General features: G+C 36.3%; 1 protein-coding gene across 2 annotated transcripts in view; it reads left to right on the top strand.

The window, feature by feature from the left end:
- The first annotated feature begins 673 nt into the window (after nt 1–673).
- DARS1 (aspartyl-tRNA synthetase 1) overlaps nt 674–24379 on the top strand; it is a 67413-nt gene continuing 43707 nt past the window's right edge. Inside the window, exons 1-4 of one of the 2 annotated variants that reach the window (XM_030883054.3) lie at nt 674–887; nt 2894–2951; nt 6460–6552; nt 18069–18171. In XM_030883054.3, coding sequence (XP_030738914.1) covers nt 822–887; nt 2894–2951; nt 6460–6552; nt 18069–18171 — 320 coding nt within the window. In that variant the 5' untranslated portion in view covers nt 674–821. Of the gene's footprint in view, nt 959–2893; nt 2952–6459; nt 6553–18068; nt 18172–24379 lie in introns of both variants that reach the window. The other variant, XM_060302484.1, reaches the window with a different exon arrangement.

Raw genomic sequence — 24379 nt, forward strand, 5'->3', positions numbered from 1 at the left:
CCCCCAAATTACTTTTAGTTGCAATAAGAGGCTCATGGATGGCAATTTTTTTTTTAAGCCTAACTTGGGGAGATTCATCCATTGGACAACCAACATTTTGCATCGCCTCTAACTGTGCAACAGGTCCAGGCAATCAGAGCAATTATGTGTGGGTTTCCGCCATTGTGTTTACACCTATCACTTGGGTACCAGTACCCAAACCTACCTTAGCAAGACAACTGTCTATAACTCAGCACTCCTGTGTCCCAGTACATAGCAGCTTTTTGCGACGAGGTCTGCCATGAGTCCAGGCAGCTACACTGTCACTGGGGAGTCTTGAAGGCGGAGAAGTTCAAGGGAGGAAAAGTCGAGTTCTGAGCATGGGTGGATGTTTTAGTGAACAAGCCGCTCTTAAAGCACGGAGCAGTAAATAATAGGGCTGAAAGACAACACAGTAGACTTCGCAGGTATGACAGGGCTGAAAAGTGAAGGCTTACAAGGGCGCGCCTCCTGGTACCGTGTGACCCGTTGCCTCAGAGTCAATCCCGCGAGACTATAATTCCCGGGGATTCCCTCTTAACTCCAGGCAAACACCCGTAGGGGCGGGGAAAGAAGAGAGACGTCGGCGCGCAGCCGTCCGCTTTACAGCACTCCGGGATCTCGAGAGAACTGCGGTTCTCGCGATCTTTCCGGAGCCGACCCTCCACAAGGATTCCGAGTCCGTGTGCCGAAACGGGAGGGCAGGGAGGGTTCTGACTCTGCGGGAGGGAGAATCCCCTTTGGCCTGCTCTACGGAAGCCTGCGAGGGAGGGCGGCGTTCGCTGCGTAGTCCAGTTGCCCAGATGCCCAGCGCCAGCGCCTGCCGCAAGAGTCAGGAGAAGCCGCGGGAGATCATGGACGCGGCGGAAGTGGGTTTCCTCCTTCCTTGGGCCTGGGAGGACAGACCCCTGGGCCAGACCGCGCTGAGGGAGGGAGTATGGTGAGCGGGGCCCTAGCCTCTGGATCCCTGTCAGCACTTTGCGTGCAGGCCGCGAGCCTGGGATCCGGGCGCCCAGAGCCCTCACCGGGCCTCCAGGGCCCTTGTCCGAGCAGCGTGGCCAGACCCACTCCGGATCGCATTTCTCACTGGGGCCCCTGGGAGACCTGGCCTGCAGGAAGCGTGTCCCGGGACTGGGGGATGGCGGGGGGGCGCCGTAAAGTACCAACTGCCCCGGAAGTAGGAGCGGCGGGGTGACATTTAACCTCCCTGAGTTAGGCACGTCCTTCGAGTAATCCATCTCTTCCCCGGAAATTTTTAATGTCCACTAGTAATCGATTTTTGCTCTGCCCTCGTGTTGCTAATGTTTTTCAAGTAATGACAGTACTTCGTAAAACGATCTGCCAGCATGTTTTAATGACCATTTTCCATGTGACAGCTTTAAAGAACACTTGTCATTTTTATTTTCTTTCTTCCCCTAAGTAACCCAAGTAAGGTAGGTAGGGAAGTTTGCAGAGAATGCGTTTGAAGTCTTTGAGATGTTGTGACCCAAAATCATCTATGTAATTCATAATACCCTGCGGTCCTTCAGTGCTTTTCGGAAGTGAAAGTTTGAAACCATTCTACAAGTTATGTGTGCTCTTAGTGAAATTGGGATCCCTACCTGGCTCCTTATTTTTCTTTTGAGGAAATATGAATTTGTGATAAACTGCGTAAGGCCATTTTAAGAACATTAGATGGAATAAGGGATGCTGAAATATGAACAGTACTAATAAGCGACCCCCTTTTTTCTGTTCACCTGCTGTAACCTATTTATGCTGCCCTCCTGCTACATTGTGTGACTGTATCTTTCTGTTAGGGCTGGAGTTATCTTCGTCTTTAAGGTGTATTTTTTTTATTTCGCAAAAAAATGAAAAAACTTCATTAAACACCTTAACATGTTGTCTGGTTTGTTTTGGTATAAACACAAAATCTAATATCTTCCAAATCTAAAGGAGAGGATTCCAACAAATAGCTGTAGTGACAGAAACTAATTGTTTCATCCACATCCTAAGTTACCTTGTAAATTTTAAGGAAACCATTTTTGTGTATTCTTGATCTGATTAGTTATATAAACCACCTTTGCAGATAGTGTAGGTCTATGTATAAGGTAGACATTGTGGCAGAGTTATATAACTTTATAGCTAGAAGGATCTTAAGAGATCATTTTCTAGATAAAGTAAGATTAAAATAAAAGGCCACTTACCAATTTAATAAGTATAGTTTGTTAATAACAATCTGGACTCTAGGTCTCCTTTCTCCTGTTCCTGACTTAAAATCTGTAACAAGAATTTTGGTGTCATACTGTCAGTGTTGAACCACTTAAACCTGAAATCATGAAGATGGTTTTTAGAAACAGGAAGCTGGTGAATTTTTTTGGTGATGTTTTACAAAAGGAAAGTTGTAGTTAGCTTATATCCAGCATCTCTGATTTCTAAAAACTGGACATCTGGTACTCAGAAAGCCTACCCCTAAATGTTTGTTCTCTTTGAACATCTCTTCCTGTAATAGGAAGTTAATAAAACTGTGGTACCTCATCCTTCTCCCTTCACAGAGGAAATTTATAACTCTGCTTTGAAGTAGTTTATAATCTCCTTTTTGAAGAAAGTAGTTAAGGTGTGTTGTACATGTGTGTAAATTTTATTTGAGAGTGCTATTTTGTATGGTATATCGATCCAGGAGTGGTGATCTCCAAAACAAATTAACCAGAAGCTGGGTCTGTGGAGTGCATATGTAAATGATATGACAGATTTCCACACTTTAAAACTACTACTCTGAATTGATAAAATGGTCCTGAAAGTTTAAATGAATTCATCTATTTCTGTTATTTGTATTTCTGTGTTTACTATGCTATTAGTGTTTAAATAAAAAGTCATAATGTAAAAATGTTTTTTGTAGGATTATGCAAAAGAAAGATATGGAGTATCTTCAATGATACAATCACAAGAAAAACCAGGTTAGTAGTTACGTGACAAAAAAAGTTTTTTTTTCTTTTTAATTCCAGGAAAGTTCTTTATGAAGTTTTAAGTAAGGTTGACATAACTGAAGGCATAGTTCTGAAAAGCTTAAATGCCAAGCATATGCCATAACCCTGCACAGACATTGTCAATTTAGGGTCCCTAATCTCGATAACGAAGAAAATATGTTAAATCAGTATATTTTATTTTATTTTATTTATTTATTTTTAGTATATTTTAAATGGTAAATTATATTACAAAGGTATTCCTAGGTAGTCATGTAAAAGATTTGACTCTGGCCTAGGAGATAAAAGATAGATAGTAGCTGCCTTCATCATATGCAACCTTTTTTGCACGCTTTGTGAAGCTACCTCCTTTACTTTCCTCCTTGACTTTATTATATTTCTTTGAAATTGACTTGTTAATTGTTTCTCTCAGACCTGTAGGTTTTCTATTTGTAAACATTTGTCTTCCTTTTGTTTCTATTTTATATATGCGATTTCAACAAAGTTATCCTACTCAACTATTTAACGATCATTTTTCTTTTGTTAGACACCCCAAATTATGTCTTTCAAACTTTGGTACAACTGCAGACCTTTAAGCTCTGGCCCATTGGAAGCACTAAGTACTTCTAATTTAGATGCCTGCCTGTGAATTTGATGCTTTGAAAATAATATACCCCAAGTCAAATTTAATTGTTATTTTTGGATTTAATTTATTGCGTGATCACAAAACCACTTTTCCTTCCCAACTTTGTTGGAAAAGTGTGCAGTGAAAGGGCAAAATAGGTTGCTAAGAATAAACCATTTCGAAAGATAAAGATAGTGAAGTAAAGTAATTGAGTATAAAATGGGATACAAGCAATATAGTATAGGACAGGACTACCCCTGCCAGAACAAGCAGGAGGGGTCATATGAGACTCTTTTTCGGCTTAACTGTCTTCCTGAACTGGACTTCCTTGATCTCTAATGCAAAAAAATATTATTGGAATTTGTCTCTTACATAAGCCCCAGTCACCCTTTGCCATGATTACTATTCCTATTTAGCTAGCAAATCCAGACTACTTAGAGTCTTCCAGTTACAAGCTCTCCCCACCAAAAGGAGGATAAACTACCTACGTAATCTGATTACATTAACTAACAGTAAAATTCTGTGCTTAGTTTTACCTCTGTTAAAATCATAATACATTGTTCAACATAAAGTTTTCTTTCCTGTCTGCTTCCATTTCTCCACATTCTTTCATTCTAATACCAGTGACTTAACCATGGAGGAGGTAGTAGTTTTTCAAACTGAAACCCTACTGCCACTGATCTTTGCCTCGGCCAGTCATACTGGTGGGAGTGTGACATGCGCCTCAGGTATGAGTGGATATGTTAAAGATTGAGAACCCCTATGCTAATTAATTGGAATGACACATGAAAGAAGGGCCATTACTCTTTCTTTTCCAAAGTACTATTAAAATTACCATAATCATGCCACTTATTTATAAGTCTATTCTTTTAGACTTATGTTTTTCTGTTTTGTTTGGTTTTGAGTTTTGATTGCCTAGTAAGTCGTTTGCTTTTTCAATCTTGGCATTTTCAGATCTGTCTTTTAAAATTGCTTTGTCTGTCTTTTCTCTTTCACACTTGGTTTTGTCTGAGTTTACACAGCAGACATGGAAGTTGGCTTAACTCATAAGGTCCATGGACAGAGTTTTGCAGAAATCCTCTTGTGATGCCTAATGCTTCAAAATTTCTCATTCACTCTCTTTGCTTTTGGTGATGAAATCTATGGTATTCTCCTGTAAATCAGGGTCTCTCTAAGCTACATCTTTACTTCAAGAGACAAATTATAAATACATTTAGACAAAGTAGGTAAAATATATTTATAATTTGATTTCATTATAATATCCCCCACAAAGGTATTTTTAGTATTATAGTAACTAGGATTTACTACATGTCATACTGACAAATTTGGTTACAATTAGGCACCATAACCCTTGAGAATAGTGGTCTTTTATCATTCATGATGTTGTAGTATCATTTCTATTAAAATATTTAAAATTAATACATGTATCTTTTTCTTTAATATTCAAATTATTGCATATTCAGAACAATAATAGAATAATTTCTGGATCATTTTGGGATCATGATTGCCTTGTATCACTATCTTCACATCGTAGTTTTTCACAGTTTTCCTGTTTGGGGGATGCTAGATAGATGTAGTACTTTGTTATTAGCATTGGGGGGCATAATTGTTGGGGTTCACCGATAGCCAGAAGGGGAATTTATTGGTTCACATACCTGTAGGAAACAAAGTGTGAGATGGCATAAGGCATGATAGGATTTAGAGGTTTGAGCATTATCTATGGGGCTTTCTGTCTACTTCTTGGCTTTGCATCCATTAGGCTGTTGACCTCATTCTCTCATCCTGCAAATTCAGGTAGTAGGAAAGATGGTGGCTGCAGCCCTGGGCTTACACCATCTCAGCTCAGCGACCCCAGGGAAGACAGGTTCATTCCCATTATCTGTATATTAAGTACCAGAGAAGGACTTTGATTAGCTCAGTTTGAGTAACATGCCCTTCTCTGGATGAGTCAGTGTGTCCTGGGGAACGAGGTACTGTGACTGTCCAGGCCTGGCAGAGAATTCCCCCATGTGGCTAGCTGACTTAACATACTATGGCAGGCAAGCAAAAATACCATGTCCACTTAGGCACAGGCAGTTCAACACAGGCTGTATTTGGCTTTATAAGTCATTGAAGTGTTCAGGAGATTTGCATTTTGAAATTATCTCTTTGACTCCAATGTAGACTGAATTAGGGGGTCAGGGGATTGCCAGTTAGAAGGCTTTTGCTAATTTGAAAATATATGTGCACCCTTATGTTCACTGCAGCATTATTTACAATAGCCAAAATATGAAAACAACCTAGGTGCCTATCAACAGATTAATAGATATAGAAGATGTGGTCTATATATTTAATGGGTACTACTCAGCCATAAAAAAAAAGATGAAATCTTGCCATTCGCAACAACATGGATGGACCTTAAGGGTATAATGCTAAGTGAAATAAGTCAGACAGAGAAAGACAAATACTGTATGATTTCACTCATATTTGGAATGTAAAAGTAAGTAAATAAATAAATGAACAAACTAAACCAAACAACAAACACATAGATAAAGAGCAGAGTAGTGGTTACCAGAGGGGAAGGAGCATGGGGGGAGGGTGAAATGGGTAACAGGGTCAACTGTATTGTAATGGATGGAAAGTAAACTTTTGGTGGTGAGAATGCTGTAATGTGTATAGATGTTGAAATACAATGTTATAAACATGAAACTTACGTGATGTTATAAACCAATGTTATAAACCAATTAAAAAGAAAAGCAAAAGAAAAAAGTGTTGCTAGATATTGAGAATCATTTAAGATAATACCAAGTACTATGCTAGCTATCAAATCAAAATAATTTTGATCTTGATCTCTTTGTAAATTCTGAATTACAAGATTGTTTCATTTATTTGCTGCAGATCGAGTTTTGGTTCGAATTAGTGACTTGACAGTACAAAAAGCTGATGAAGTTGTTTGGGTGCGTGCAAGGGTTCATACAAGCAGAGCTAAAGGTAAGATTGATTAAATGATTACAGCTTTTTTGGTAATCATTGAATTTTTTGTTTTGCAGATTTCTCACAGATCAAAGTAAATCTTTAAAAACAAAACAAAAACACCTGTTTTCCTTCTTAAATCACTATAAACTATTAGTCCATGGTTAGTTAATTTTAGGTTCTTATAAGACATCCTTAAAAATAATTTAGCCTTAAAACTCAGATGAAATCTAAGACTCTAAGGTACTTTTCTAGCACCTCTCAAAAGTTTAATTTTTTGAAGTAAAGAGTGTTTTTTCAGAAGTTTTTCATTTGTTAATATTCTTACATTTGTAATATTTAGATAGGGAGAGAGTTAGGAGAAAGATAAGGCTAAGACTGGGTTGTCTAGTACTCACTGGCTACATTTAGCTATTTAAATTAAAATTAAAATTCTATATCTCAGTCACCAGCTGTATTTTGAGTGCTGGTGGCTCCTGTATTGGACAGAAAGGACAAATACAACATTTTTTTTTTTTTTTTTTTGGCAGTATGCGGGCCTCTCACTGCTGTGGCCTCTCCCATTGTGGAGGCTCCGGACGCGCAGGCCCAGCGGCCATGGCTTACAGGCCCAGCCGCTCCGCAGCATGTGGGATCCTCCCGGACCAGGGCATGAACCCATGTCCCCTGCATCAGCAGGCGGACCCTCAACCACTGCGCCACCAGGGAAGCCCACAAAATATTTTTATCATCGTAGAAAGTTCTCTTGGACAGTACTAAGAATTTAGCATTAACAACAAAGGAGAAATATTAGGGGAGTTTAGACAAACCTCAGTTCCTTATGGAAAATTGTCCTAGCCTAGTGTTCCAAATTGTCTGAAAGTATTAGTGACACTTATATTGGTTTATAACTTTATACTTTTCACACAGTTTTTCACACTCGATCATCCCCACAAATTTGTGAAGTAGGCAGAATAGGCACTGTTATTCCACTTTATAAATGAGGAGACTAAGGCTCAGAATGATAAAGCTCCTTGCCCAAACTCTCATAGTAATTGGTGGACTATGAAAAGAATTCAGAAGCTTTTTAGGACACCTTCTGTCTCCCTAGCAGAGTTAATTACTTCTGTACTATTTACTGCATTCTGTGGTACAGCATTTCTTACTCTGTGTTTTAAAATATTTATTATAGAATTAATACAGGCCCATTATTTTTTAAATTCCAACATTTTATACATATATATCTTACTCTCTCAGGATCACTACTATTAAGAGTTTATCGGGAATTCCCTGGCAGTCCAGTGGTTAGGACTCTGCACTTTCCTTTTTCTTCTTTCTTTTTCTTTTTCTTCTTCTTCTTCTTCCCTTCCTTCCTTCCTTCCTCCCTCCCTCCCTCCCTCCCTTCCTTCCTTTCTTTTCTTTCTTTCTTTCACGCATGCTATGCCAGTTCTTAGTTGCAGCACGTGGGATCTTTGTTGCCATGCGGGATCTTTTAGTTGCAGCATGTGGGATCTAGTTCCCTGACCAGGGATTGAACCTGGGCCCTCTGCATTGGGAGTGCAGAGTCTTAACCACTGGACCACTGGGGAAGTCCCAGGACTCTGCACTTTCACTGCCAAGGGCCCAGGTTCAATCCCTGGTCAGGGAACTAAAATCCCACAAGCCACATGGCGTGGCAAAAAAAAAAAAAAAAAGAGTTTATCTATTCTTCCAGTATCCTCCCCCAAATAGATGAATACTGTTGGACTTTGAGAAGAATGCTAGTTGATTTGCCTTCCTGAAAGGTTGGGCCATTTATTTGACCAATAGATAATCACATTGTACTGTAATCCTTCATTTACTTGTCTTTCTCCCATTGGATTAGGAACCTTTGTTCTCCAAACTGGCACCTTGTTTCCTAAACATAGTTATTTAGCAAATTAAAAGATAGAATGCTCTCCAAACTGGCACCTTGTTTCCTAAACATAATTATTTAGCAAATTAAAAGATAGAATGCACGCTACATGTAAGCCTGAACCAAAAATACTTCCCTTCACACTCATCCAAAAAATGGAACAGTTTGAATATGAGTAAGGACAACTGCAGTGAGTTGAGACACATCAGATATGTTTAAATCCCTAAGTTTATAATAATGCTAAGGCAAACAAACAGAAAACCTAGTTGGTCATCAATGGAACAAGCTCATTATTTTCAAATCTGGTAAATACTAAAGTGGAAGTATCATTTCTGTATGAATTGTATATCACTGGCTAACCAAATGGTAGATACGGGAAGTGTCTCTTTAGAGAAGTGTCCAGCTAATAAAATGAAGAATATTGGAACATCATCATTTTGCCCCCAGTGAATTATCTAGACATTGATCATCAGTGATTGCTAACGACATAATAGAGAGACAACCAGAAATATTTTATGTCTATTTATGAAAGAACACAATACCACCCAATGAAGTAGTCTTGCCCAAAGAATTGTTCCTGAATCTCATTAAGCCTTTAGCAATAACCAGCAATTTACAAGACAAAGGAACATGTTAAATGACAATGGAGGTGCAATCAGCACAGTCTAGTAGTAAACTACTAGGCAAAAACGACCTGGTCTCTTCAAGAAATAAATTTGAAAGGGAAGGGGGTACCTATGGATTAAAACAGATTTAAGATGTCTCTCAACCAATCACTTATTTGGATCCTAATTTAAATCTACAGTAAAAAAAAAAGACACTGAGACTTGGATATTTGAACATTGACTGGATATTTGGTGTTAAAAAATTTTTTTTTCAGTTGAAATAATAGTACTGTTGTAACATTATTTTTAAAAAGATCTTCTCTCTTAGGGATCCTTACTGAATTATGTATGGATGAAATAATAGAGGGTTTGCAGGGGTTTGCTTCAAAATAGTACAGGAATTGAGGGATAAGTGGATTGGGGCAGAAGTTGAGGAATGAGTGGATTGGAGCAAAGCTGAAACAAGAATGGCCATGAATTGATAACTGTTGAGGTACGTGAGGATTGTAGGTAGGTGTTGATATCATTTACAAATAACGATCATTTTGTCCTTTTCTTTCAAATGTTTATCTTATTTCTTGTTTCTCTGCAATAATCAGTGGATTCTCCAGTATTGCAGGGATTCTCACAATGAGGAATTTTTTAAACAGTGGAGATATAAATTCCTGCTGAGTTATTTCATGACTTTAGGTGTTCTGCATAAAATGTCATTACAAAACAATGCCAAAGTTTAAAAAGTAGGTCAAAAGAAGTTTTCTTCTAGTCCAAGTTTTCTGTTATCAGAAGCAGGTATTAAATTTTATCAGACCTTTTCCAGAAATTATTTCCCTCAAAATATCATGCTGGAAAAAAAAAATCATGCTGAATATATTTATACAGAGATTCATTATACGATTCTCTTTGCTTTTGTGTTTGTTTGAAATTTTCCACATAATAAAAAATTTAAAATACAGTTGATCTTCATTATTCACGGATTGTATATTTGCAAATTCACCTACTTGCTAACATGTATTTGTAACCCCAAAATCAGTACTTGCAGTGATTTCACTGTCATTCACAGACATGCCAGACATTTGCATGAGCAGAGTGGTAAGAAATTTGAGTCTCCCAGTGCACACATTTTCAGCTGAGATTAAAAACAGTGAAGCTCTGCCTTGTATCAGCTCTCATAAACAAGTGTCCTTTTCACAGTCTATTTAATGCCACGTTCTTCACAGCCTTGTGCTTTTTGTTGGTGATTTGACTGTTTAAAATGGCCCCCAAGCATAGTGCTGAAGTGTTTTCTAGTGTTCCTAAATGCAAGAGACTCATAATATGCATTATGGAGAAAATACTAGTTGTTAGCTAAGTTTTGTCCAAGCATGAGTTATAGTGCTGTTGGCTGTGAGTTCTATGTTAATGAATCAACTATATATATTTTAAATAAGGTGTCTTTAAACAGAAATACATACAGAACAAATTTGTGTATTGATGGACTGATGAAAATATTATAACCAGACATTCACAGAAACCTCACCCTATATTTCCCCTAGGAGCAATGGCTCAATATTTGCTAATTTATTGTTCTGGTGACTTTATAAAACATAACTACCACAAATAGCAAGAATCAACTGTATGTAATTCTAGTGATTTACAATAATGGATTTCTTAACATTGAACCATTTTTGGATTCTTGGAATAAACTGAATTTGGTAAAGGTGTGGGTAGTATTCTTTTAGCTAAGTTTCAATAATATGTTTTTTTTTGGAATTTTGCATTAATCTGGTTTTCATAATTTTTACTTGGAAAATTCTACTTTGTTTTTAAGTTTGTATGTGTGTGTATGTGTGTTTAAGTTGTAAGTTACCCAAGTAATACAAAGTATTTTCACATGAATTTTTCAGAGTACAGAAATTATATTCCTTTTTCTTCTCTACTGCCTATCTTTGTCCCAGCCTTTTCTATTAATTCTTAATAATTTGTTCGTTGTCTTTCCAAAAATCTTTCTTTTTAATGCACATATGTGCACGCACACACACACACACACACACAAATACATAAAGGTTCTTTGTTTTGTGTGTGTTTTGTCTTATTTTATGTAGATGATACCGTATTTTTACATGTTACTCTGCAACTTTTTTTATTTTCAATTAACAGTGTTTCTTGGAGATACTTCCATGATATTAGTTATAGATCTACATAAGGCAGTGTTTCTGTAGGATAGATATCTAGAAGTGAAATTGCTGGGTTGAAGGGTGGGCATATGCATATTAAAATTTTCCAATACCAGATTACCCTCCAAAAAAGCTATACTCAATGATACTCCCACAAGTATGTGACAGTACCACTTTCTCCACATTCTTGCCAGTAATGATTGTCAATTTTTTTTATTTCTGCCAAAGAAGATTATCTGAAAAAATGAATAAAATCTTTGAGTTTGCAGTACACTGATTGCTGCTACTCCCTTCTTCCTTACATGGAAAAAATTATACCAATAAATATGACTTATTTGGAATCATTCATGTGTTCTAACTCCAGAAGTAGTATCACATTAAAATTGGACTTGGACAGACAACCTATGCTGGCAATTTCAAGTAAAGCAAAGTTCTGAAAAAAACATGAATAAGGAAATGAAAGTGTCAAAATCATAGTGTCAAAAGTATGACAACTAGAATCCTGTTAAGCAAAAAAAACAAAACCTAGTCTGTTTATATAACAAATATCTGTATATTTCTCCTCAAATTAAGGGCAGTGTTTTACACATTTTTAAAGATTAAAAATCAGATTTCTTACAATAGGTTTATGCTTCACACCCATAAAATCAAGAGTTTTATATAGGAGCAAGGAGAAATTTTTAACTCTTAATGATACCTTAACATTAGTTTCTTTCGATTGTGAAAGCTTATGAGCATATTGAAAAAGTAATTGAAATATCTACGGTTCCTTTCAAATTTTATACATACTACATGGAAGTCATTGGCACAAGATAATTCTATTTCAATACTATTCTTCCTAAAAACTTAACATATACTTCCAAAATAGCTACTTTATTTAGGTAGTCAGATAGTATAGGATTTTTAATACCAAAGGTCAGAACATCAACTTATAGCCATACAAGAATATTTCAGGGAAAATAACAAATGGAAACTACTTTAAAACATTTAGGTCTTTGCTGTTTATTCCATAACTGATTAACATAAGCGATGAAGGAAAATGTTAATCTTGGTTATTAGGAAGTGAAGGTACATTATCTAAATAATAAATTCAGGAGCTTGGCAAGCTAAAAGACAGTAGGAAGAGATGAAAACATAAGATTGCCTCACATCTTTGATAACTAGTTCTCCCACCAAGGCTTACTTACTTACTGAGCCATCACCAAAATGGAGATGAGAGTAAACTTTTTTGTTCTGGCAACCTACCATGTTTGTTCTTCAGCTTAGAAATAAAGATTGCACCTGGTGCTGTAAAGGAAGGTTTCCAACTTTACATTTTTCTAAAACAGACCTCTTGCGTAAATTTAAGAAATAAACTGCCTCTTTAAAAACGACTCAAAATGCAACACAAATTTTTAACTGCTAAGGATTTAAATTTAAGATACCTAAAAGCAGTGAATTCATTCAGCTGTTTTGAACATTGAGTTTCATTTCTTTTCTATAAACTCTCTCCTGATTGGGGAGTTCCATGAAGAAAGATGAATAATACGTAGCAGATGATTAACATGTCTTATAAAGTTCCTTTACTAACTTAAGCAGTGAGAACTCTTTGCTAAACTGAGAAATTACATAATTGCTTCTTAGAATAAAAAACAATATATGGCTATAGTAAAAATTAACTTCCTATATATAGAAAGATATAAAATGAAAAATAGAGCTACATTATGATCCAGCAATCCCACTCCTGGACATATATCCAGAAAAGATGAAAACTAATTCGCAAAGATACATGCACCCCGATGTTCATAGCAGTACTGTTTACAGTAGCCAAGACATGGAAGCAACGTAAGTGTCCATTAGCAGATGAATGGATAAAGAAGATGTGCCAATACATATATATATATCAATACATACACACACACACACACACACACACACACACAGTGAAATAGTACTCAGCCATAAAAAAAGAATAAAGTATTGCCATTTGCAGCAACATGGATGGGCCTAGAGGTTATCATACTAAGTGAAGTCAGACAGAGAAAGGCAAATATTATATCACTTATATGTGGAATCTAAAAAAAAATACAAATGAATTTATTTACAAAACAGAAACAGACTCACAGACATAGAAAACAAACTTAACAGTTACTAAAGGGGAAATGAGAGGAGGGATAAATTAGGAGCATGGGATTAACAGATACACACTATTATATATAAAATAAACAACAACAATTTACTGTATAGCACAGGAAACAATAGTCAATATCTTATATATAACCTATAATGGAAAATAATCTGAAAATACATACATATAACTGAATCAGTTTGCTGTACACCTGAAATTAATACAGTGTTGTAAATCAACTATGCTTCAATTTAAAAAAAAAGAGGACAAATGGAAGTCTCACAAATCTAGCTCCTCTGTCAGATCACAATCTGTTTCCCCCCAAAATAGCCACTGTTGTTTCTTGTGTATTCTTTTAGGAAAAAGTGCATTTACAAATATGAGCATATCCTTTGTTTTTTAAATTTACATAAAAGGGATCTCTCTCTCTCTCTCTCTCTCTCTCTCACTCTCACACACACACACACACACACACACACACACACACACACACATTGCCCCTTGTTATCACTCACCAATGTCTGTAAGAAAATGCCTTGCAAGACATTGAATTGCAGTGTATCACTGACCAGAGACAAAGAACAATTTTGTTTACTAACACCTTTCAGGAACTTGGTGTCAAAAATACTTGATAAGAGGTAGTCTGAGTGGACAGCTCTGTTTACCAGGAAACCAGTACTAATTTTTTAAGTCTTTTAAAAGTCTTTCTGAGTGTACCATCGAGGTTCTAGTATTTATTTATTTATTTATTCTTAATAAATTTATTTATTTTTGGCTGCGTTGGATCTTCATTGCTGCGCACAGGCTTTCTCTAGTTGTGGTGAGCGGGGGCTACTCACTGCGGTGGCTTCTCTTGTTACGGAGCACCGGCTCTAGGTGCACGGGCTCTAGAGCACAGGTTCAGTAGTTGTGGCATACGGGCTTAGTTGCTCCACGGTATTTTCCCGGACCAGGGCTCGAACCCATGTCCCCTGCATTGGCAGGCAGATTCTTAATCACTGTGCCACCAGGGAAATCTCAAGGTTCTAGTATTTAGAAGTGCTTTGAACACGGAAAACTTGGGACCATAGCACTAGAGTTCACATCTGTTGCAGTACTGAAGACTACATAAATAGAGAGTAATAATAGAACCTCAGTTCTTTTATTTAAATAGTTCTTTTATGAACATCTTTGTCACTAAGACTTTCCATACTTAATTTCCTTAACATATATTCTAAGAAATGTATTTCTTGAATCAGAGAACATTTTAAGCCCATTTTTAATGCCCACTGCCAAATTGATCTCTGAAAGCATTGTACAAGTTTACCTTGTTATCAACAAGTTATGAAGGAACGGTTTTCACTTAATTCTTCCAAGCATTGTATGATATTGTATATTTTTAAATCTTTACTAGTATGAGCGGTATAATGTGTCATCATCATTGTTTGCTTCAACTTGCATTACTTTGGTTTCCAGTAATATTTTTCTCCTTATGTTTACTTACTAGGTTTTTTTCTTTTTCTTTTAGAGTATTTGTTCTAGTCCATTACGCATTTATCTATTGGGATCTCAGTGTTCTTTACTCATACATCTTTAAGATCTTTATGTATTAAAGATATTAACTCATATAGGTTATGTGTCATTCAGCAATTATATATATTTTTCCCAGAGTGGTTTTTTTGCTCTACTTAGAAAGTCCTCCCCTTTTCTATTGTACAGTTTGATATTCAGTTCCAGTTTTTACTCAGTTTTTTAGTTTATCTCCTGAATGCCATCTAGAATTAGAATCTCTTTGCTCTAATAGGGTCTGTTCTCACTTCTTATGCTGCATTAATCTGGCTGTTTCTGTACATTTTTACTTACTGTAGGTTTATAATATAATATGCTGAGGTCTCGCCTCTCCACCCTTTTCCTCCCATCTATTGGCTTTTTTAAAAAATAAGGTTTAATTTTTAGAATTACATACAATAAACACATTAAACATTAAAAGAGAACAGTGAACATTCTTTACTTTACCCATAACCATTGATTTCATGATTTCTTTTCCCTAGCAGGCATGTCAGGTCTTAGGAGTGCATTTGCTTCTATGTTTAGCCTCTTGAACTTCCCAGGTTCTACTCACTGCTTGTGTTGAATCTGGAACATGGCCACGATTTTCCTTCAACCCTTATGTTTCTTTTGTACCTACCTCTTTGTATTGTTCTCTTAAAAAATAGTTTTTCTGATTTGGAAAGTAGTACATGGTTATTGTAGAATGTTCAGAAAATATGAAGAATAGAATAATTCCCTGTGATTTCCCCATCCATTAGTAGCCACATTTTGGTGTTTTTCTTCCTATACCATCAACTTCACATTTTGATGGTTTTTTCTTACACAGTCAATTTTAATATCTTTCTTATAAAAAGTTATGATTGTACTCTTTGTATGGCTTTATCACTATTTTCACATAATAGTCTATCATGAGTGTCACAAATATTTACTTTGTGTTCCCAGCACCCACCATAGTTTTTGGACATAGTAATTCAGCTGTGAAACAGAAATGGTCATCAGTCTTCAGATAAGTAGGTGGCAGTGGCAGTGGTCCTATTAGTAATAGGAATAACGATTAATATTAATAACATTAATTCACAGTTAACATTAATTGGGTATCTGTCACAACTCTAAACTTATTACTTATATAATCTTCAAGATTATAAATGAAAACTCAAGAAAACTCCATGAGTAATATACTGTTATTTTCTCCCATTTTGCAGATGAAGAACTGAGACATAATTAGTTTAATATTTTCCAGTAGGCCCCTTCATAGGAAATGATAGGATATGATCCTATGTCTTTTGATTAAAAAGATTTTACTCTTTACCAAACCCTTACACTAAATGTCACCCCTTAGTGCTGACCTAAAGATATTTTCCTGTGCTCACCCTTTATAAGTACTATAGAGCCCTCCATTCTCTCTCAAGTTCTTTGTGTAGCACTGGAGTTCATCACAAGATTGCTTTGTAGTGCAGCCAGGTCAGTGCTTCCTCTGTCTGCACTATTAGAGCAGCTAAAGTACTTACTAAATCATGCACGTTACCTTCCATTTCATGCTAACATTCTGTTCTAAGTGGGCTAATATCTGGCTGTGGTTTCAGTAGTTCTTGGGATAATGTCATTTGATTCATTTGCAGATTTCTCTATCCATTCAGCATCTTAAAATCCCTTTGAACTTGTTCAGTTCATGTAACTTTCTTTTTTAAGATTTTACTTAGCGACTGGATCATACTCCAAAGGAAAGGGAAAATAAAATCTATTTAGTGGTAAAAATATGTCAATCATATATGACTTGGAAGTCCATAGATTGTGTCTGTCTTGGCACTGTTTGCAACCTTTTTTTAACCTCACAGTTGCTCTCAGATTTGCATTTCAAAACTGTATATTGAAAGTATTAACTATAAGTTTGCTTACGTTTTTGCTTTTTTTTGGTGGGACCAGGGGAGGCAAAGCTAATTCTCAGTGTAAAAATAATTCTCAGTTTAAACAACAAAACCTTTTGACGTTTTGAAAGACAATCTGATGAAAAAAGTGGTCTGGAAAAGATTTAACGTGTTTTATGAGGAAGTAGTTTCCTAAAACTTGATCAGAGACTTTTAAAAAGGATATACTTTGGAGAAAAGACCTGTCACAAAGATGGTGAGTGACTGGATCTGTTATGAATATTATTTTTCAAAAGGTTAAGAATAAGGAATGACAGTTGCTTATGAAAGGAGGGGGAGTCAAGAGGCCCAGTATTATGTAGAAATTAAACTAGTTATAGGGCATAAAGAGAATGATCTTTTATAGACAAAGTAAACTACTTGGAGTAGGGCTTCCCTGGTGGTGCAGTGGTTAAGAATCCGCCTGCCAGTGCAGGGGACACGGGTTCGAGCCCTGATCTGGGAAGATCCCACATGCTGCGGAGCAGCTAAGCCTGTGTGCCACAACTACTGAGCCTGCGCTCTAGAGCCCACAAGCCACAACTACTGAGCCCGTGTGCCACAACTACTGAAGTCCGCGTGCCTAGAGCCCATGCTGCACAACAAGAGAAGCCACTAAAATGAGAAGCCCGCGCACCGCAACAAAGAGTAGTCCCCGCTTGCTGCAACTAGAGAAAGCCCCTGCGCAGCAACGAAGACCCAACACAGCCAAAAACATAAAAATTTTTTTTAAATTAAAAAAAAAAAACCTACTTGGAGTAAAAAAAAAAAAGTGGAACTATTATAAAGGATGAAGAATTAGGAAGACGATAAAGGAAAAATGAGAAAAATAGAACAGGAAATAAGCTAGCCTGTTATTCTAAATGCTCTTTGAAATGTACTTTGGTAGGAAATAAAATGAACCACCCCCGTAGAATGTTTATGTTCTTGTGACTAAGCACTTTATTACTACTTTTATGGTTGCATCATTGAGGCTCTTATGATGGTTAGCATAGTACCTTTGCCTGTAGAGTATACTAGCTATTGAATGAATGTTGAAAGTGATCTGAAGTTACTTGAAATTTGTTTAATAAGTCCCTACAATGACAAAATAATTTTCTTGGTTGATAATATTTTTTGAAATTGGTGCTTTGCCTACACCCTCATAACAAGCATTTTAAAAGCGTAGGAGAAACTTGGGTTTCTTTAAAGCTTGTTAACTGAGTATGGGAATTTTGGCTGTCAAAGCCAGATACCTATGTGTATGTCCCTGTTGGGGATGTAGATTTGGGCCCAATTATAAAGTAGAGAAGCATTTTTCTTCTTTGTAAAACCTGAAGTAGCATGTCCTTAATACCCTTATGTACTTTCTGTCTTCTTCAGGGAAGCAGTGCTTCTTAGTCCTACGTCAGCAGCAGTTTAATGTCCAGGCTCTTGCAGCCGTGGGAGACCACGCAAGCAAGCAGATGGTTAAATTTGCTGCCAAGTAAGTAAGCAATTATATCCTGTTGTCAGAATAAACAGTGGTGGGAACCGGGGCTCCCAGGGCTTTGGACCATTTTCATGCATTAACATCAACGCTTCCTTTGTTTAAAAATGTAGTTATTTAAATTGTCAGTTCAGTGTTGCTGAATACATTAAAGTTATAAAAGAGAAAATATGGAGCACAGACTTGAAATTCATTTGGAACTGCTGAAGCAGCACTCTATACAGACAAGTCACATTTACTTTCAAGTAGAGTTACAAAAAGCCTGGCAGCGTCAACACTGCAAAGCAACTTTATTTTGTTGTGTGTGTTGAGCTTCATTTCCTCCCTCCCTCCCCTAGTTTGAGATTTGCATGTTAAGCAACAAGTTTTCTAACTAAATAATAGAAGTGTTTAAAATAAAAGAATGTGATTTTGCAAATGATTCCATCCTGAAGAAGTAAAACAAATGCGCTAACATGTTACAGCTTTTAACTTTGACACCAAAAAGGTTTAAAAAAAAAAAAAAGTAAAGTTTGCTTTTTTCCCCCATAAAAGTATTATTGTCTGGCTCAGGGTTCCTATAGAAGCTTATTGTTTTGTTCAATTTACAAGGGGCAGGATACAGAGATAGTGTAGTGGTTGTGCCTGCTGGAGCTCTAAAGTTATAAGAGTTGGTGATGTGGCTAGTTTTATTTGCATGTTTTTCTCAATTTAATTGAAATTTTATTTCCATGATGATCAAAGAAGACTCAGAAAAATGGAAAATTTTAAGTAGTAGAGTACTTCATAGGCATAAATATTTTTTAAAAGAAATTCAGTTGAGTAAATGTTACATTTTTTCTATTGATTTTTTTTTAACATCTTTATTGGAGTATAATTGCTTTACAATGATGTGTTAGTTTCATGCTGTATCACAAAGTGAATCAGCTATACATATACATATATCCCTGTATCTCCTCCCTCTTGCATCTCCCTCCCACCCTCCCTATTTTCTATTGATTTTTATCTCTGTTATTTATATATATATATGCTTTCAAAGATGAGTTAATATAGATAGAATTATCAATTTTAGAACTAGAAGGAGAGTAAAAACTCATCTAATTTAATATCTTAATTTATGGTTGGGCCTTCCCTGACTCCCTCAGCACAGTAGTTTACATATAATGGATGCTTAGCAACTGGTTTTGGTTAACAGATTTATTTATCCAATTTAGTTTTATTGTATCATAGCAATACCTGCCCTCTGGTTTAAAGACTCCAGTGCCATGAATTACATCAATTTACTGATGTGCTCAGAGGTCTCAGTACCATTAGCCCTACCTCTCCCTATCTCCCAGTCCTGCTGCCCAGAGACTGTCACTTTCATTTCTTCTACCTGTATCATTTGGTGATTAGGTTTGCTGTTTTAATACCTAGTCCTTAAGGGTATATGCTTGTGGGGTGCATTTGTCACCTAGCCTTTTCAGGTCAATCTGTATTCTATGAAGTGGGACATAGTAAATGTGGTCCCTAGAAATAAACTTTGTCTACACAGAGAGCCCCTGAAAACCACAGACATATATGCTAAATTATATTCAATATACTGGAAAATACTGAGGAAAAGTCAACTTCGAGTCAACAAACTTTATGGCTTCTGTCTTTTATATATTAAATTGGTTCTGAAAACTAATATATGAAGCTGATAGTTCATATAGAATATATTTTTTTGTTCAACTGCATTATAACCTCCGTATTACATTCTTAAAGGATTATCGTCTGAAAGTCTTTTGGAAATCCCATTTACCCTTAATCACTAAGAGGCATTCTACTATCAAGAGAACAGTCAATTCATTTGATATCTCTAGAGGCAGACACGTTAAAGTAGTCCACAAATAGTTATTTCTTATTTTGGATCTTCTCAGAAACTCCTGGGACTTGACTGACAGCAGTTGACCATATCAGATGTCAACCAAAGCTTACCAGCTGGAAAAGATACTTGCGCACAGAACTTAGTTCACTAATGCCCTTATAATATATGTTAAAGAATGGCTTTTATCTAAAAGGGATAGTGTATGCATGATCTTTTTTTTAGAATAAGGGAAGAATTTAGATAATTTAACCTGGATTTCATAATATTGAAGTGGATGGAACTCAATCAAGATCTAGATCTGATTTTAATCTCTTTGTTTTGTTTTTGTTTTTGGCTGCGTCACTTGGCGTGTGGGATCTTAGCTCCCCAACGAGGGATTGAACCCAGGCCCCGGCAGTGAAAGAGCCAATTCCTAACCACTGGACTGCCAGGGGATTCCTGAGATCTGATTTTAATCTTAATTCAGGTTTAACAATTAAGTTGTGACTTTGATTTCTTTTTTAAAGCAAAGAACAATGTAGCTATTTTTAGTTCATTTAAAAAACTGGACTTTATATAATTAGTAATGTGTGGGAAAAGATGGTTTCATAATAGAGCTGTTGCATATTATAAAGCCTTTGACTGGTTATATACAGGCGAATGGACCCAGTGTGTGTGTGTGGCGGGTGGGGGGGGGTACGCGGGCCTCTCACTGTTGTGGCCTCTCCCGTTGCAGAGCACAGGCTCCGGACGCGCAGGCTCAGCGGCCATGGCTCACGGGCCCAGCTGCTCCGCGGCATGTGGGATCCTCCCGGACCGGGGCACAAGCCCGTGTCCCCTGCATCGGCAGGCGGACTCTGAACCACTGCGCCACCAAGGAAGCCCCCAAAATGGACCCAATTTTATACAATAGGTTTAACATGTAGAACTTAAGTTACAATTATTTAACTTTTGGCACTACTCATATGTTAAGGTATCTGTCCTGAGTTATTAACAATAAATGTATAATAATTTTTGCTACCTTGTGAAAAAGGAAAATTCTCATGACTCCCTATGGTGAAAAATGATGAGTTTTTAATTTTTGTGGCTGGTTGATAAGATAATTTTCTTAGGAACATGATTTGTTGCTCCTGGTATGTCAGTCAGCTTGTCTTTATGTGATTTTGCTCTACTTCTAGGTAGTTCAGAAATCCTGATCTTCCTTGGTAACAAGTCTAAAGCACATGTCCTTTCTGTTAGAAAGGCAGTAGTATGATCTTATATTCAAAGTACCAATTTTTAAAGAAGAAAATCAAGAGCAGAAAAATTTTACTTTGAAAATTACCTGCTCTATTTATAAATAATAATAAATCAAGTGAAATTGTAGTATAAATTCTAAAGAACTTTCAGAACTTTTAGGAAAAAGATGTGTTGGTTTTTTTCTTCATCCTTCAAAATCCTTTTCTTAAAAAGTCCATACTTGGGCTTCCCTGGTGGCGCAGTGGTTGAGAGTCCACCTGCCGATGCAGGGGACACAGGTTCGGGACACGGGTTCATACCCCGGTCTGGGAAGATCCCACATGGCGTGGAGCGGCTGGGCCCGTGAGCCATGGCCGCTGAGCCTGTGCGTCCAGAGCCTGTGCTCTGCAATGGGAGAGGCCACAACAGTGAGAGGCCCGCGTACCGCAAAAAAAAAAAAAAAAAAGTCCATACTTGCCAGAAGTTTCTTTCTAAGTGCTATTTTTATCTAAAATCTTTAATGGCTTCCTATTTCCAACCATGTTCAATATTAATTCTACCTGCTGGTTCCCCCTGTTATTTCCCACTATTTCTCAATATACGTGCTTCAGATTGGACAATCTCTCCATGTCTACAATGACCTCTTTTCTAATTTTACTTCTTATTTTAAAGGCTTTAGTTTTACTCATTAAATCCTCATTCTTTGTCACTTAGCTTATTATTAAGCCCATGTTCTTCATGATCCTCACTGATTGGTTTCTCTTTTCATTTCTCTGGGGTCCACAAATGTGTTCTTGGGAGATTGGAAGTTTTCTATATTTTTTTTAAATTTTAGTGTACATTTTGGTGATTATCTTAAAGTTCCATAAGGATACTATGCCATATCATTTTATAGGCTAACTTACAGCAGAGAACTGCTGTGTAAATTGTGTTCATGCCAACTGAAGCCGATGATATCCATGTTCTGTACAAATGAAGATTTCACTGTAGTTTGAATAGTGACATGCTGACAAGTTGGGTTACTAGGTGGTACTTGGTAGTTAAGAAGTATTATGAACTTTAAAAGCCTGTGCCGCTCAAGCACATTTATTGAATCCTATTTTCATCTATATAGGGGCAGCATATAACTAATAGTACAATAGTTTCCATATAAGGAAAAATGTTTCTATTTCCAGTTCTAGTATTTATCAGATTAGATACCCATTTGATTCAAATTTCAATTAACAATACTACATTATTAACTTTCACTGGAATAAGATAGTTTTATAAAATTATCAGCTGATATTTTATTTAAATTGTCATTCTTGGTTGCTCTTTGCAGAACTTTGGTTAATTATGAGGCCAAATTATCCTGAGTCAACTTCAAAGTTAATGTTTTATGGAATTATGAGCAAGCATTCTTCATATTACTAGTATTAAAATAAAAATACAGAAAATTAAATCTAGAACTGGATATGAGGCTACAGCTTTATATAGTAAACCAAATGTCAGCAATTTAGTTTTAACAAACCTTAAATTAATATTGTTGATTTGAATTTTGTTGTTTTTAATATTTGTTTCAATTTTCTTTAAAAAATTCGCTTTGAGGAGAGTTCCCTGGCTGTCCATAGGTTAGGACTCCACACTTTTACTGCCGTGAGCCCGGGTTCTATCCCTGGTCTGGGAACTAAGATCCCACAAGGTGAGCAGCATGGCCCAGGAAAAAAAAAAAGACTGTAAAAATTCGCTTTGATTTCAAGTTAAGGGCTATAACCATAAGGCATTTATTTCTACTAGTTTTACACTTGTAGGTATTTAAGTAACATGATAAAACTAATTTAAGTGTTTACTGAGGGTCCCTGATATTGCCAAGAGAGGCCACTGATCTATGCCATATTTAGTTGTGCTTAATTCTTACCAAGCTTATTTTGAACTTAAAATTCTTGGGGTTTTGGTGAAGAAAACTGGGTTCACAAAATAAGTCATCATAGAACTACTAGGATGATTTAAACCTTTAACTTCTACAACGTGCCAATGGGCAATGGAATGTAAGAGTGGCCCAGAGACTCAGCTCCTCACTGACTAGGCACATGACTTCATAAATTGTTTACTGTATGTTAGTCTTTCTTCATTCTTTACAGCTAAGACCCTTCTTTGAACATTTTTATTTCTACTTGCCTGGGAAATATTAAAGCCTGAGATTAGGTGTGGCACTAATTCACTGTAATTGAAAGAAGTTACTTGACATATAAACCAAGTTTGTGCCTGTCTCGGAATTGGAATACAGATTTTTATTGTGAAAAGGTGGTTTATTATTTCAAAAAATATTTACACAATTGATGTTTTACGGGTGCTGTTTTGATTTAACTGGCAAATATATGGTTTCTCATGTTTGGGCATTTTGAGTTCTTTGCCTCAATGAATTGTTAGTTTATATCATCAAAGCATTTTATGTTGGTACGTTACTTGAAAAACTAGTATGTAGCAACTTTATAGCCTGTCCTCTTTTCAACTAATCTTTTATTATACCTTGCCCAGGATTTTAAAATTATTAATTTGAATATGGGTAGCTATGTAGATCTGTGGAGCTCATTTCTCATTGAGTACAGTAATATTCAACAGATTATTTCTGACAACCAGAAACCTAATAAATCTGTTGCCAGTTTTGCTGAAAACTTTTAATACTCAAGTTTCTGTGTTTAAATTTTAATAGTTTTTGTTGCTATTAGAATATGTAAATATGAGAAAGAAAAGCTTAGAATATGTCTTTTTCACCATTATTCATTTTTGAGGGGGAGAGGAGAAGGGGGTAAATAAGAATCAAATGGAAATCATTTTGAAATATATGAGCTATTGACTGCCTAAAATTATAATTTTGGTCATCACCTAGCTTTCACCAACTCTCAAGTTTATCTGTACTATTAATAATAACAGTCAGCATATATCAATATAGAATAGGATTTCTTACATATTTTAGGCCTTTCTTGTGACAATCTAGTATAAAAAAGCACTTTGAGGGGCTTAAAACTGTGGTGCCTAAAACAATGTAAAATAAAAGGTAAAAACACTATTCATACAAAGCGTATGCTGCTAACCTCCCATCATTATCTTGTGTATATTGAGTAGATTATATAAATTATGATGGGGTACTCTTCAGTGACCTTATATTTTTTAAATGAAAGGCCATGGAAAAAAGCTCCC

The sequence above is a fragment of the Globicephala melas genome, chromosome 7, assembly GCF_963455315.2.
Source record: "Globicephala melas chromosome 7, mGloMel1.2, whole genome shotgun sequence".
Classification (NCBI taxonomy): domain Eukaryota; kingdom Metazoa; phylum Chordata; class Mammalia; order Artiodactyla; family Delphinidae; genus Globicephala; species Globicephala melas.